The sequence below is a fragment of the Epinephelus moara genome, chromosome 21 (assembly GCF_006386435.1).
Source record: "Epinephelus moara isolate mb chromosome 21, YSFRI_EMoa_1.0, whole genome shotgun sequence".
NCBI lineage: Eukaryota > Metazoa > Chordata > Actinopteri > Perciformes > Serranidae > Epinephelus > Epinephelus moara.
The window spans coordinates 27311067-27326777 of NC_065526.1; the positions used below are offsets into that span (position 1 = coordinate 27311067).

The 15711-nt window shown below is 41.4% G+C and overlaps 1 protein-coding gene across 2 annotated transcripts in view; it reads right to left on the reverse strand.

Annotated features, from left to right (window-relative positions):
- Nucleotides 1-3079: 3079 nt before the first annotated feature.
- The window catches only part of kirrel1b (kirre like nephrin family adhesion molecule 1b), an 89160-nt gene continuing 76528 nt past the window's right edge, over nucleotides 3080-15711 (reverse strand). Inside the window, exons 13-15 of one of the 2 annotated variants that reach the window (XM_050033204.1) lie at nucleotides 13275-13402; nucleotides 12547-12621; nucleotides 3080-11716 (exon numbers count right to left, since the gene is read on the reverse strand). In XM_050033204.1, the coding sequence (XP_049889161.1) occupies nucleotides 11093-11716; nucleotides 12547-12621; nucleotides 13275-13402 (827 nt within the window). In that variant the 3' untranslated portion in view covers nucleotides 3080-11092. Of the gene's footprint in view, nucleotides 11717-12546; nucleotides 12658-13274; nucleotides 13403-15711 lie in introns of both variants that reach the window. The other variant, XM_050033203.1, reaches the window with a different exon arrangement.

The following is a 15711-nucleotide window of genomic DNA, read 5'->3' on the forward strand; positions in this document are numbered from 1 at the left end:
GATTATTATGAGTAAAGTCAGAATCATTTACCAAACGTAAGCTGTTATTTGCAATGGAAACATAGATTTAGGGAACAAAACATTGTTCACAATGCGACACTCAGTTTGCAGAAATGTATATTTTGAGTCAAGTAGATGTAATGACATCATAAACAATCAAACATGAAATCGGATTTTACTATAATGTTTTTCATTTTTCTCATATTCATCCCTTTTCTTTTTCTTGTCATCAGATTTGCTTTATAGCATTTTTTCCCCCACGTTTTAAATTTACTTTTAGGCGTTTTCTGTGCTGCCAAAAATCTCACTGACTTTTTAATAATGTTTTTCTTTAAATTCTAAATTAAAAAAAGAAATTGTGAAAATGATCAGATTAAAAGATCTTGATAACTGACGGGAAACCGCTATCAACAACTTTCCTCCAACAATCCTGTCATTGGCACCAAGCTCCAAGAATACATATCGGTCAAACCCTGATTTGTAATCAAGTCATATTCAAAGTGTCTGTCTCTATTCTTTTGTCCCTGACCCAACAGACCACGTCCATACAGTTACACCAAGGACATCTATTATGAGTCACATTATCCTCTGGTTCAGTCATAAATAATTGCCTACATCCTAATTTACACCCTTCCCTTTCTTTCCACTCACTACTCAATACCGCTCTCCTACCACTAGATGGTGACAGCATCAAACAAACAAAAAACACCCCACAAGCCTCTTGACTACTTCTCTGCCTCGGAGACACAAAGCCAGTGACATCATCTGCGGAGGGACAGAGGGTGTGCGAAGGACAAATGTCTTGAAATGCATTACATCATTCTCCACTAATATGATAATATATCTCAGGCTCTGAGTGCGGTGCCAAGCATGAGAGGGGCCATAATCCATACAACGGCTGCTTCAAATGTGAACAAGGGGATAAAATGGAAGTGGTGGTGGTGTTGGAGAAGGAGGGGGGTCCAGTGGAGTCGGGAGTGCAGTGCTGAAGGTTATTCTAGACATTACTCCTCAATGAGAGCAGGAGGAGAGAGGAGAGGATAATCACTATTACACACTAAGTAAAGATGAGAAAGGGAGGCTCTAAAGCTTCCTGTCTGTCTGCTGTCCTTGTCTTGCTTCTTCCTGCTCTATCTGTTATTTCTTTCTTGCCTTTCACTTTTTCCTCTCATTCAGTGGAGAGGAGGAGTAAGGAGAAGAAATGAAACAAAGATAGTTATGAAAAGATGTTGCAGCAGGGCGAGAAGGACTGAGAAGGAGGAAAAGAGAGAATTTGAAAACGTAAGAGGTTAAAGAGTGGCAGAGGAGACAAACTGAGAGAGAAAAGGTGAGGAAATGAATGAGAAGAGTGAAAAAAGAAGGACAGTGAGAAGAGGCCAATCAGAGAAATGGGGAGAGGAGGAAAAGCTTGGAGAGAAATGAGTAGTTACTGCAAAAAAGAGGATGACTGAGGAGAAAAAAAAGGAGGAGAAAGAGTGAGGAAAGATGTAGAGGAAAGGAGGAAAAAAAGTTGCAGTGATGTGAGAAGGACTGACAACTTGAAGTGAGGGAGGAGAGGAAATGAGTGCTGAAATGATGAGGCAAGAGAGGGATAGAAACAAGACAGAATGTGTGAAAGTAGGGCTGAGAAGAGGAAAAAAAGAGGATAGGAGGGAGATGAGAGCAGCAGAAGGTTGGAGAGGTGAACAGAGAAAAGGTGAAATGACAAGTAAGGAGAGGAGGAGAGAAGAAGGAAGGGTAGGGGAGTTGAAAGAAGGAAGGAGAGTTTTACGTTAAACTAGTGGAGAAGAGAATGAAAATGAAAAATGGTGAAAGGACAACAAAGAAGAGAGGAGGACGGAGAGGAGGAGAGGAGGGGGAGGGCGAAGGTTTGAGATGTTGGAGGAGAGGAGAAAAGAGGCATGAAAAAAGAGAGAAGGGTAAAAGGAGGACTGAAGACAATGAAAGAAAAATATGGGAGGTGGATACGATAATGTAAAAAGGGATGAGAAGATGAAGCAAAAGAAGAGGAGAGAGAACAGGCAAAGGGAGAACTGAAGAGACTGAGGGAGGGAATGGAGAAGAAAGGAGAGGAGGACTTACAAGATGAGGCAAAGGAAGAGCAGGCTGCAGAAGAGATGAAAGGAGTGGAGCAGAGGAGAAATGTGAAAAGAATGACACAGGAGAGGAAAAAAGAGGTGGAGAAGAGGGGAGAAGGTTGGAGGTGTGAGAGAGGGACTGAGAAGACAAGGCAAAAGCAGACGAGGAGAGAAGAAAAAGAGAGGGAGATACTTGACTGAGGAAGAGAAATGAGAAGGGAGCAGAGGAGACGGGATATGATGTGACTGGAGGACTGAAACGAAGACGTGAGAGGAGAGGACAGACATGGCAAGGCAAAAGAAAAAGAAGAGACAAGACGGAGGAGTGAAAGGGGAGGAGAGAAGACGAAAGGAAAGGAAAAGGTTAAAGAGATGAGAGAAGGGCTGTCCGGATGATTTGAGGAGAGACTGAAGGAGAGGAGAGGAGGACAAAGGGTGAGTGAAAGGAAAGATGTTTGGAGGACATTCGGACAATTTTATATGTGAAAAGGAGTGACAGGATGAGGAATGAGGGGAGAAATGTAAGAGTGGAGAGTGAAACATTAGGGGAATGGTAAAGAGATTAGAGAAAGAGGAGAAGTGAGAACGATTAGAGGGGAGAAGAAGAGGACGGCACAGAAAGGAGTTTTAAAAGAGAGGGGACTGCAGATGTTGCAGATGTTAGTCTTGGCGTCGTGCTCCGAGCTCCGCTGTCACACTCACATTCAGGTAAACACTCAACATGCCCTCATGCCTGTGTGCTATACATAGACACACACTTACTTTAGCTGTGAAACTGTCATAACAACTGTTTGGGCGCAGTCATTCATAGATTGACCTAAATAAACAGCAGCATGTTTGATGCACAAACTTCATTCAAAGTAAGGAGCTGAAACCATTTTTACGCCACATCCCAGAGCCTCGTGTCTAAAAATGCAAAATAACCTTTAATAAAATGAACTCTTTGTAAACCCAGGCATGATTAAAAAACGAAAAATAAAGGAGCCTTCGCTGCTGTTCTTATGAAAAGCCGTGTCTTCTTTTATTTTCTGTAATACTGTGGAAAAATAATTACATACAATTTGAAAAGAAAAAAAAAACAGAACTCAAACATGAAAATAAAAGAAAATTTCAATAATATTTTGTATGTTTTGTACAGTTTTCTTTTCTCGAATAAAAGGGATAAACAAGTACTCAAAACCAACATAAACATAATACACATGTGAACAATATATAAGGATAAAAATAAAGAACTGGAGTATGGAGAATATATGCTTATATGAACACCCACACTGACCGTCTCTCACCCCCATGCACACCTCCACTTCAAACATTTTTAAGTGCAATATGGAATCCTTCTCACTGTACTGATCATCGTCTTCATATGCTTAACGATATCAAGCTGAACATCAATTAATCCTGTTCACTCGTGCAGCTGTTTTAGAGAGCAGACAGGCTCAGCAGCTGGATGAGGGACGAGCTCGGCTCCTTCCTTGTGTCCTAAGGCCACACAATGTCTCCTTCACTCTGTCTTACCAGCTGTCCTGCTTTATACTAGGGTTTGACTGATATGGCTTCTTTAATTTAACACCTTCACAATGTACAATTTGTATAACAAACATACATAGTTTCAAGCTGAATCTCCCCGACCACGTGGAAATAAAGTGCTGTAGGAAAGAGTCCTAAAACCAGGAAATGAGATAGCATTTTAGCACTCCCGGTTCCTTCGTCTTGAAGTTAGTGAGTTTTTTGAATGGGTTTTTGGTTAGATGTCTGAAATAAGGTCTGTGGTTAAGTAGGGGTGTAACGATCCATCGATCTATATTGATATGATCAACGAGCCAATATCATCGATGCAAAGTGAACAGCTATCCATATCATCATCTTTATGATATACACTTTTATTTTGAAAGTCTGCATCACTGTCGAACAGCAGCAGGCAGATGTCAACTAGCCAAGAGAAAGACAATGAGGATAACGGTATCTACTTGGAAAAAAAATCATCAGTGTGGAAATATTTCAGTTCATGAAGAAAATAGGGATCAACGGGGGTCAATGCAGTTGTGAGACAAAACCCGACATAACGTTACCTGCCTGGCTGGACTCTCACATAGCTACAGCAACATTAGCTTCTTTGTTTCAACAATTTTCGGCTAAAAAAAAACCTTGCATGCAGGCTGAAATTCAACCTTACTCTCCTGTCGGGAGATGCAGTGACTTAAACCAAGGGTGAGTACATGTAATTTGTTAAGCTATGAGTGGAGAAAAAAAGTCTGCTAGCCGCTAGGCTAATTTATGCAATGTAAACATGCTTAAGCAAATGGTGGGTACTTGCTAAAAACAATTGCTTTGTCTGTGTATCTTGACAGCTATTACTGAGCTGAATTTGTTTTTGTTATTTGACCTTGTTGTTGTTCATTAGAGCTTTAAGCCAGATAGCCCTGAAGTTTTAGGTAAAAGATGATGGTTTGGGTTAAAATGAAAAGATTTCTTCCAGAGAAGAATTTCTGGCAGAAAGTCAGTTTAAAGGAAACTTTACTGCACTTTATGTACTGTTTTTACCTTTTATGGCCAAAAGTATTAAAAAAAGGGTGTAGCAGCTTCTTCTGTAACAGATTGTGGTAAATAGGCATATAATATTGTCTTATATCGATCACAGGCCCCTGAATCTTATCGAATCAAAATTGTATCGTGGCAGACTTTGTAATATCGGAAAATATCGTTTCACTGCCAAAAGAATCGTTTTAATATCGTGTCATGATGAAACTGGTGATTTACACACCTATGGTTAACACAAGCTAAGAGATTTCAAGTTTTCTTCTGCAATGTGAAATACGTCAGTAAAAATACCCCACTTGTGAATTTTGAAGTTTGCATGTCTTAAAAAGACGGTTGCTAACAAATGGCTGAATGAGAGTACAGACAGTCATCATGCCGAACACAGCTTTACAGCCTTATTGTAAGACAACAGTGAAGTTGTGCGACTGTGGTGTAGTCCCTTTATAGCCTAACATTAGCTTTGTACTTCTGGCGATTGCATTTACGCAAGTGGTGTTCATTTGTGAAGATGATTTAGGTGAACAAAACGTGTAAGTCTCATAAACTTTTGTTTGCCACAGAGCGCATTTTCTGCACTAATCCAAAATCCAATGAAGAAATCCCATTTGTTTTTTGCCGAGGGAACCAGGGTGATGCTAACTTCTTTGTTGGCCTACAAATAAACATCCCTGCAGCACTTTATGCCTGTATGTAATGTAAATTAAGTTCTGTTACGTGTTGCAGCTTTTTAAGGCAGCTTAAGTCCTTAACATTTTAGTCCTGGTTTATTTGTGATCAATGTTGGTAGCTGCAAGTGCATTTTGATAACACAGGTCCGGGTGCTTTGTTGAAATGAACACATTTGCTTACCACTAGGGGCAGCAAAGAGGCCAGGATAGCAACAAATGGAGAGCACCTTGTGTTTCTGATCACTAGCCTGCCAGTCAGACTGAACTGGCATTTCATTTCACTTCATTATTCAGTCTGACATCATGATAATGTTGACCGATGTCTGTTTGGGAGTCAAGGTTATTTTGTTTTGCCTTAACCATTAGTTGGGAGTGCTGTATCCTGTCCCTCCTACATAATTTATAGTTGAAATGAAGGCTGCAATAACTGTTGCTACAAATAGGAGCAATCAACATTTTACACAGAAATTGAGGAAAAATGTTGCTAATGTCTAATATTTACCCAAAACAGTCAAATCACTCAAACCCTAATTTTCACAGTCCAGTGGTCCTAACAAATTTATAATGTTATGAAAACACACTGGTGTTACAAGCTGCAAACACACACACACACACACACACACACACACACACACACACACACATGCATGTTCACATATGGACACATACAGTAAATGTGCATGTATGATGATACAGACGGGTAGCGCACGCACACACACACAAGCAACATTCACATAAACACGATAAACACAAATGGCTGCTGCATTTGTTTGTCTGCTCAGTTCATTTTTTGCACAGTCTTTTGGCACTCACTGAAGACTCCACAAGGTAAAAACGGACACTGAGCCACTCGAGTCAGTCTTGGCCAGGGATGGCGCAGCACAGCACAGCATGGAACAGAGCAGTTAGCTGTGGGCCTGGCCTGGTTCTAGCCTGGGTTGGCCTAGTTGAGACAGAGTTTTGGCTATTTGTGGCCTGGCTGAGCAGTCAGTTTGGCCACAGACACACACATGGCCTCTCTTTTTTTTTCCGCTGGGTTGATTAATCAGACCCCCCCACCCCCATCTGATGCATACAAAAAAAAAAAATGACATACTGTATATAAAAGTTCAAACACACTTTTGACCACAGCCATTTCCTCCACTGGCAAGGTAACACCACAAAGTAATACCAAGAAAATAAGATTTCAAATACTGATTTTCATAGAAAGAAAGAGAAATAAATGAGGATGATGCCGTGAGCTCATGACACTATATATTCTCTACAGACTCCCAACCCCCCCAACATACACACATTAATGCAAGCTAAGATTGTTATATCTACTCCATATGTTATCAGCTCTAAGAAAATTTGGAAGAAACTGATGAGAGAAAGGATTGCTATGTTGTAATGAGTTTTTTTTCCATGAAGACAGGTTCAGCCTCTTAATTCGGCAGCTGGTAGGTGACTGTTAATATGACACAGGGGAGAGAGTACAGCGTGACAGGTATAATGTATGGAGAAGGAGGAAAAAGACATGAAATGACAATTTAGCGGAGTAAACACTTCCAGATTACCGTCTAAACTGCATATCATTTTCATTGCTAAACCAAATCTAAACATATTTTGCATTTTTGGCTTTCTGTCTTTTACATATTTATACATCCCCACTGTCAACAGACTGTAAACAGTTAAGAGGTAATGACTAAGTACCTGGACGGCCTGCCGGTGTTTGTTGGTCTCCTCCGTGTCAAATTTACTTATTCTACACAAGGTCATAACGACATTTCAAGTCAGATGCAAAATACTGCGCAGCTACAACTCTGTAAAAAGGTTGTAAAGAGGTAATAGTATGCAGTACCAAGGCTGTGATAACCATATAAATTTAAAAGGGTGCTCCATCTGCCGTTCTTCTCTCTATAACTACTGAAATGGTTTATATGGTGACCTTGGAGCTACAAGGTTCCATCTGATATTCTAATCAGAAATGGCGTGGCTGCGGTTTGCTTTCTGAAAGTGTTTATTCAAAATAGGGGCAATAAATACAACTTTTACTGCCCCTTTGCGCAGAATTACCATAATATACTGTAACTGTGAGGGGTTGATAGGGTGGCTGATAAGTATAAAGACTCAATGATTACCTCTGGAGGTGCTGAGATATCTGGCTTCACTCTACAGCCTCTGGTCTTCTGTAAAGCCTCGTCTCATCAGCTATCATTTTTTTAACTGCTCAAAAATGTAAGGCAGAGATACAAGAGGGTGACTCTTTATTTCACACAGAACCTCTTTACTTTGACTATCCAATAAAGCATATGTGCCCTTAAGACAAGATGAAAAATAAAATGTCGAAGCAATTCCTGGTGGTTGCTGAAACAAGTTTAAAAGAGTCATGTACTATTCAATGTCCCTTAAAGGTTCAGTGTGTAGGACTTAGGGGGATATATTGGCAGAAATGGAATATAATACAAAAACTGTGTATTAATGTATAATTGCCTTAAATAGATTAGAAGTGTGTTTTTTGCCTAAAGAATTACCTGTTTATATCGACACAGGGAGCAGGTCTTTGTCTATGAAGAACACCATGTTACACTGCCATGCTTCTACAGTAGCCCAGAATGAACAAACCAAACAATGGCTCTAGATAGGGCCATTCATGTTTTGCATTGTCCTCCATAGTTTGCCTTTCTGTCAGTCTAAATAGGCTTTAGATGGACCATTCACATTTTTGCCTCGGCCTCTGTAGTGGTCATAAAAACACGGATTTCTAAATGTGAAACTGCTTGATTCAGTGGTTTTACTGGTTTAAATCACCAGTTTCATTTGTTTTGGAGAGGAAAAGACCTCTGCTGAACTCCTGAACATCTGCATCTTATGTTATCAGAGGAGAAATTGTGAGCACTGATTGGCAGGTATTAGACTAGAGGCCCATCTCTGACGAGTTTAACAGCGCAAAAAAAAAAAAGAAACCTGTTACAGCTTTATTCATTGTTTCTATCAGTTTTAATCACCTGGTCTGTCTGATTCGGAGAGGGAGAGACCTCTGCAGATAATTCAGCTCCCACTTAAAACCTCTTGAACAATGAACACTGCAGGAAATCTAACCGGGAGAAGTTCCAGCTGGTTGCAATCTGTAATCCTCACCAGTAGATGCCACTAAATCACCCTAAATCCTACACACTGTTCCTTTAAAGAATTAAAGCCGACAAATGGTTACATTAGTGATGGAACCTTATAAATCCAACCTCAGTATAAAATAAAGATTGATCTGCCGCTGTGGAGGCTAATCAGCACATGATTGTCACCATAAAAGGTGAAGTTGTGTGAGGGTTCATTGAAGAGTGCAAGCCAATCTCTCTCACAAAGTTCAGTGTGCAAACATGAACCATTTCTACAACTGGTGGAAGGGGCTGGAGGTCAAATTGTTTCGTGTAGAGGTGAACGTCAGGAGAAATGGCTCACATAAGTTGGCCAAAACAGAATTCTTGAGCTCACTGCTCATCAACAGCCAATACGATGTCTGATTGTTTTCTATATGGAGAATGCAAAATGGAGCCAAATGCAGCCATTCAAAGCTTTTAGTTCTCTGTAACTATGAAATAAATGTCTTCAATCCTGGGTCAGTGGTTGCATCCATAGTTGACACTGAGACAACTTTTTTCTGTGAGTAAGGCTTATTTTTTATAATATCTTAATTATAATAAGTCATCAAGATATTGATATCAGGAAAGAAAAGAGTAAATCATTTAATGGTTCAAACGGCAGACAGGTACATTCACACTGCTTTTTGCAAGCTGACCGTAGTGTGAATTTGGTCTTGGTTGGTGTTGAGTAATTAAACAAAACTACGACTGCAGGCGCTGCGAGATCCTGTCGGCCATACAAATTTAATCTTCTCTCTTGGTGGAAAATAATTTGATAGTGGGGTGGTAGAGATTCATTAAAACATGTATAGTAGCTGCATCAGTAGAGGTTAGAGGTTAGTAGCAACATTTTAAATGCTGATCATTATGAACCTGTGAGGTTAAAGGCCAACCACACGTACCACAGCTGACACAATATAATGAAAAAATCTCAGACATAAAATACCACCAAATATTCTGTTGCAGTGAACAAACCAGTATACTTACATATAAATGTACAAAGTACCATATGAGCTAGATAGAACCCTCTGTACCTTCATTTTGATATGTTAGACTACACTTGAACCTTCTCATCGCTTACAAAGTTCACAGCACAGCTCAGAGTGAGCAGCTGTTTGTTCTCCATCCATCATTTTGAATGTCGTCGACGTGCGAAAAAGGCAGTCCAGTCAGAAGACTGGAAGTCAAAGAAAGAGTTTCACACCAAACAGAGATATCCACCAAACAGATTTGCCCTTGCTGGATATTTATCATTTTGGAATGAAGCTCTTCAAATTTTCTAATTTAAGTCTACAACATCCACTTGAAAAACACCATCCATCGCTTTTCAAAGAAACTCAAAACGTTTCCAATAACGATCATGTCGCCACATACACATTAAAAAGTGAGTTTCACCCAAAACGCTGAACCTTTGGTCCACAACTCCTTATAAAAATACTATAAAATGTTTCTGAATGCCATTTTTTTTTCATACGTTTCGGTATAAATATGGAAAAAAAATCTATACTACTGTGCAAGTGAGAGAAACAAATACTGTTTGACACTTGAGGGTAGGGGAGGTATCTTTTTGTACAAATTGCAGAAATTCATTGAATGAAAAAGTGCTCCCGCCGCACCTCGTTTCACAAATACTGTATACAGCATTGACCTCGTGTGAAATGTTAAGTATAGAAATGTATTATGATGATTAAAAATGACAGATGAGGAGAAGAATGAGCATACAGAGACGCTTGCTACCACTCCTTTCCTTTCCTCTCAGATGTGGCATGTACAAAACCTCTTCGTCCAGACCACCTTATTGTCCACTTTTTACAAAAGAAGACACACCATAACAGTTTGTGTGTATTGGCACATAAGCATTGGCACTCTGGTCACTAACTGTACCACTTTAAGAAGCTCTGCCCCACTTAAATCAAGGTAGATCTTGAAAGCAATGGCCACTGGGCACGTTTTAAGTGAGAAAAAGGGATCAAAAAGTGCCAAATATATTTATAGTCCAAGCTGCCCCGTTGCTGCAATACATCAAAACAAATAAGTCTTCAAAGATTTGTCTATGTGTGTGTTTTTTGCAATATGTGAGAGTCAGAAAATGCAAAATGTGTGGATTACAGGGAGGTTTGCTGTAGGTCACTGTACTGCATCACACTGTATAGGTTTGTACAAGGAAATAACTTCAAAATGACCCAAATCTCCATTTGCACTTATTTACAGAGATGGGGTGGGAGGGAAATGTGATGCAGGGAGATGATCCAAGAGCAAGACGAGGATTGCAGGAAGAAAAAGGTTCCTCTGTTCCTCCTTAAGCTCCTGGCGCTCTTCTTCTTCCTGTCTTCAAAGTGCTCTTCTTCTCTTTTTGTCTCTTTTCTCTTGATTGTGGCTCTCGCTGTTGCTTTCAATGGAGCATAAACACTGCACGCAACAGAGGGTTTGCGCAAATGTGTGTGAATGTCGCTTTGCATGTGTTGTATGTATTGCTGCTAACTGTATTATATGCGATGCTGCTAACTGCTGTGCGTTGTTGTGATGTTTTATTGGTTCAGAAAATGAACCAAATTCCATGCACTGGATGCAATGGAAACTTAAAACTGAATCTCAAATGTTAATGTATTTTTTTTATTTTTTTTGTGTTTTTGTTTTATGTGTAATAAGTACTGCAGCTGCAAAAAGCAAGTCAAAGAGTGTGTGTTTCTCAAACATGAGTCTGCATCCGCTGTGTGTGTCTTTGGGAATAGTCAGAGGGCGGAGACGAATACGAGAAGCGAGTGGCGGTTCCATACTGCCCCAGCCCTGTTTCAGGACTTTGCTGTCCAGGCCCAGGACCCGGCCCTGGCCCTGGCCCGGTCCCTTGTCCTGTTGGATACATCTCATAGGCTGGTCCCTCTTCTATGGGTGGAGCAAAGCCCATTCGGTAGCTGGGATACTGGGAGGGGTATCCGTAGTTGTCGTAGGCCAGCTGTGTTGTGCTGTCCAGCAGGCCGCAGTCTCCGGGGTATTCTCCAGGTGACTGAAGAGCTGGATTGGGAGGTGCTTGCTGGCTCTGTGCCACCCTGGTGAAGGTGTTGAACTGAGCGTAGGTGGCATGGGACATCCTGGAAGGTGGGCGAGGGTCATAGCAGCCTGCCCTTGAACCTGGCACTGCGCTGGGGGGAACAGCACCGCTGGCGCCAGCTGGGGGTCCGCTGGAGGTGGCACCGGCTGGTCCGCTGTTTGGGTTCGGGGAGCGGAATTCACCCTGGTAGTGGATGGCACGGGACTGGGGGCGCGCCTCATCATGGGTGGTGGCTCGGACATTGTAGTAACCATTTGTTGGATCCTGTGATCAGAGGGGAGAACATTAGTAGGATATTATACAAAGCAACAACATTTTGCTAAGTGGTAAAAACACCTAAGCCTAGCTAAGGCCGAGCTTGGCCTTGTATTACTACATACTTCTTTCATTGTATGTGCAGTATATTGTCAGTCACAGTGCAGGCTGGTATGGATGGTGATGTCGGTGCAGTTGGTGATGTGCTGTTGCTCATGCTATGTCCAAAATGTAATGGTGTGTGAGTGACGCAGCCCACAGTATGTGTATGAACACAAGACATAATGATACAACTTCATTTGACCAGAATAAACATGGTTTCCAATGCAAGGTGAAAGGAAGCTTACCTGGGGAACAGCTAACTCTGGAATAAAAGTTCTACTAGGCTGGTGTCACACCATAAACGTTTCAAGCAGTTTGTTTCCTCCTGTAGTTTGCATAGTTTGTGGTAGTGAGAACTACTCACTACTACTCCTTATAACCTCAAAACACAAGGTTTGAGGTTATAAGGAGATTTTCGCACCACTCCAGATTAAAGAAACCAAAATGAAGGATTGATCACGGTCTGAGCAGAATCCTGCAAATGATGCAAAATCACCAACATCTGTACTTGTGAATTCAGTGGCACAGATTTATTATAAAAATCAAACTTTTAACTGCAGTACAAATGCTGGACCTGAGGAAAAAGTAGGAACTTGTAACTGATACTTAATGATGAATATGACCACAAAGTTCATGACATATGATATGTCTGTGCACCATGCAGGATAAAATGTTCAAGATGCTGCAGAAAAAAAAAAAATCCAAAGTCAAAATGCTAACATGAGCTGCCATCTCACCTTGAGCTCGTACTCCTCCCTGGTGTCGCTCTCGCTCCTGATGTCCTGCTTCAGGTCCATGTCGTCTTTGAATGGCTGAGTGGAGGGAGAGAGGGAAACAGAGGGCAGAAACTAAACCATCAAACAACGAAACACACACACGGAAAGAGGGAGGGTGAGAAAGGAAAGGAGGAGGAAGAGAGGGAGGGGAGAGGAAAACAGAGTTTCAGGTTTTTCATCCCAAGAGAGTGGAAGACGAGAAATGGTTATTTATTGGAAAAAAGGTTTCGGACCGAACTTTATAACCGCTCCAAATGAGCCACGCCGATTTGATTCTCCAGGCCTTCCCGGGGTGAACGCTTTTCTAAAAGGAACACAATGTTAAAGAGTGTGTGTGTGTGTGTGTGTGTGTGTGTGTTGCAAGGTTGTTTGTGCATCTATCGCATGTATAGGTGCTTTCTTGTCCGTCCATCTTCTTCATCCTTATATATGAGCAGCGCAGTATGTGCTTTCTTGATTTTGGGTTGAGTGTGTGCGTTGTTGATGTTTTTCTTGTGTTTATTTGCAGACAAGCCTTGGGCATCTGTTTTACTCTGTGCGGATGTGTGTGTGTACTTTCAAGTGCGAGTGTGTGCCTCTGCCTCTCCTGCCACGTCGCCCTTTGTGTCGGTGTATCTGTACATTTAAGCCCATTGACCCATACGCCTCCTCTCCACGGCCCCCGGTGACTCAGATGGGTGTTTACTCACGGAGTACATGGCCTTGACCATCCGGGTTGCTGTGGAGACGTCGGCTGCCTCCTCCTCCAGGCTGTGGGTCTCTTTGTTGACTGTCTCTACCTTGATGTCTGGTTTACCGAGGGTGACACCTCGGCGACCTGGAAGAAAAACACAACCTCCGGTCATACTCTGGGTCAAGATAAATTATTGATTTATTTTTAGAAAGAAACAAAAACAACACTTTATTCTGTTTAATGCTGTTTTCATCTGACTTGTCTTGTCCACTGGCCTTGTTTCCTTTATTTTCTTCAGTATTACCATGAGGTAACAAAATTCCTTTGGCATAAATATCTTCTTAGAGGTTGCAAAAGCTGAAAATGAAGATTAGCATTTTGTAGCAGATCTTTCTGTCATTCATTGCCTGTAAAGGGTCATGGGGGGCTGGAGCCTTTCCCAGCTGACACTGGACAAGAGGTGGGGTACACTCTGGACAGGTTGCCAGACAAGGCTGACACATACAGAGAAACATTCACACTCACATTCACACCCATGGGCAATTTAGAGTCACCGACTAATCTAATCTGCGTGACTGTGGGAGGAAGCCAGAGAACCTGCAGAGGCCCCACGCTGACATGGGGAGACCATGCAAACTCCACACAGAAGGGTCCTGAACCCTCTGGCTGTGAGGCAACAGTGCTAACCGTGCTAACAGCACACCACCATGCGGCCCAGTCTTTTGATTGTTGATGATCATTTATTTTAATCCACACATTCGTACTGAGAGCCAATATTATTTTTATGCTATTTTACTAAGTTTAAAGCAGCTAAATGGCATTGGTGACTCCTAGTGGCAGTTTAAAAAAGACACTGTGGGATTGTCTCTTTTTCCTAAAAGCAAAATCTTCTGAAACTGAAAGATGTTATCACCACATAAAAAACTCTGCATATAGGGGCTTTAATTCTGCATTGAGTCATTAAGTCTCAAATGCCAGGAAAAGGTATCTAAGGACTTTATCACTCAGAAATCATACATAATAAAGTAACATCAATGAGCTGTAGACTGCTCAACAATTACATATTTTCTCTTGAGTTTTTTGGTGGAGCAGAAGGTGGCAGAGGTGGGGGATTTGAGTCACATGACTTGACTCAAGTCAGACTTTAGTTGTAAATTTAAAGACTGGAGACTTGCTCAACTAACACTGATTAAAATTCTTGACTTTGACTCAGTGTTCATGACTTCAGACTTGACTTAAACTTGAGACAGATGACTCAAAAGGACTTAACTTTGATATTAGATATTTGCATTTTTCTTAACACTAAGAGGTTAAGTTTTGTTTTTGTTTTTAGTGCAATGTGCGCAGACCTGGCAACCTACTAGGATGTGGCAGACCAACACGTGGCAGCTACCACGGAGAGGACTAGTCTAAAGGTAGTAAGAAGTGGTAGATCTGCAGCTCAGAAATCAGTGGCAGGACCACCACAACATCCAACTTCATTTGTCATTACAAAACCCACAAAGAAAGGTACGTGATTGTGTCTTTTTTGCTTTCTTATTAGTGTATTGAATCATTGCAATTTCACATGACTTGACTTGTGACTTGCCTGACCCGAGCAATGACTTGACTTGTCTTGCTTAACTTATAGTAGGGACTTGACTTGGTTGATTCTCACCACAGTAACTTGGGACTTGCTTGAGATTTGAAGGTTAAGACTAAGACATTCATCCCAGTTTTCTCTTAAAGGTATACTTTGCAGGAATTGTCAGCTACTGTTTGTAAACAGTATCTCCTGGGAACGTGAAAGCCAACCCAAGCATGTCCACTTGGTGTTTCACCTCAATATATATATATATATATTTTTTTTTTTGGCAGCGATCTTCGTAGCTTCTCCTTAAATGTGTGCCACCTGGCTGCTTTTTATAAAGCTCTTACCTTACCTGCCCGCTGTGACCAGAAATGTCCTGAACACAACTAAAGAAGAAGAAAATAAGAAAATAGAGGCACAGGGCAGAGTCTCTGCAGATAGATTCACCACTGCACACTTCTAGTTTGTCATAAGCGATGACTGAGAGGGATTACTTTTGTAATGAGTCTATACAGTGTTGACTTTTTTTTTTTTAAAGATATTTTGGGGGGCTTTTTAGCCTTTAATGTATAGGACAGACAAGCGTGAAGGGGGGGGGGGGGAGTGACATGCAGCAAAGGGCCACAGGCTGGAGTCGAACCCAGGCTGCTGCGGCAACAGCCTTGTACATGGGGCGCCTGCTCTACCACTAAGCCACCAGCGCCCCAGTGTTGACTTTTTTTAAGGAAAATCCTGCATAGTATACCTTTAACTTTCTTGTTTCAGTCATGGTCAACAACTATGCAACAGAAAAAAAGACACAATATTCTGAGCAAAAGATGAATCTTCAGTAGTTTAAGCCCTTTTCAGACACGCACCTTGTTACTGTGCTTACATGTGTGGG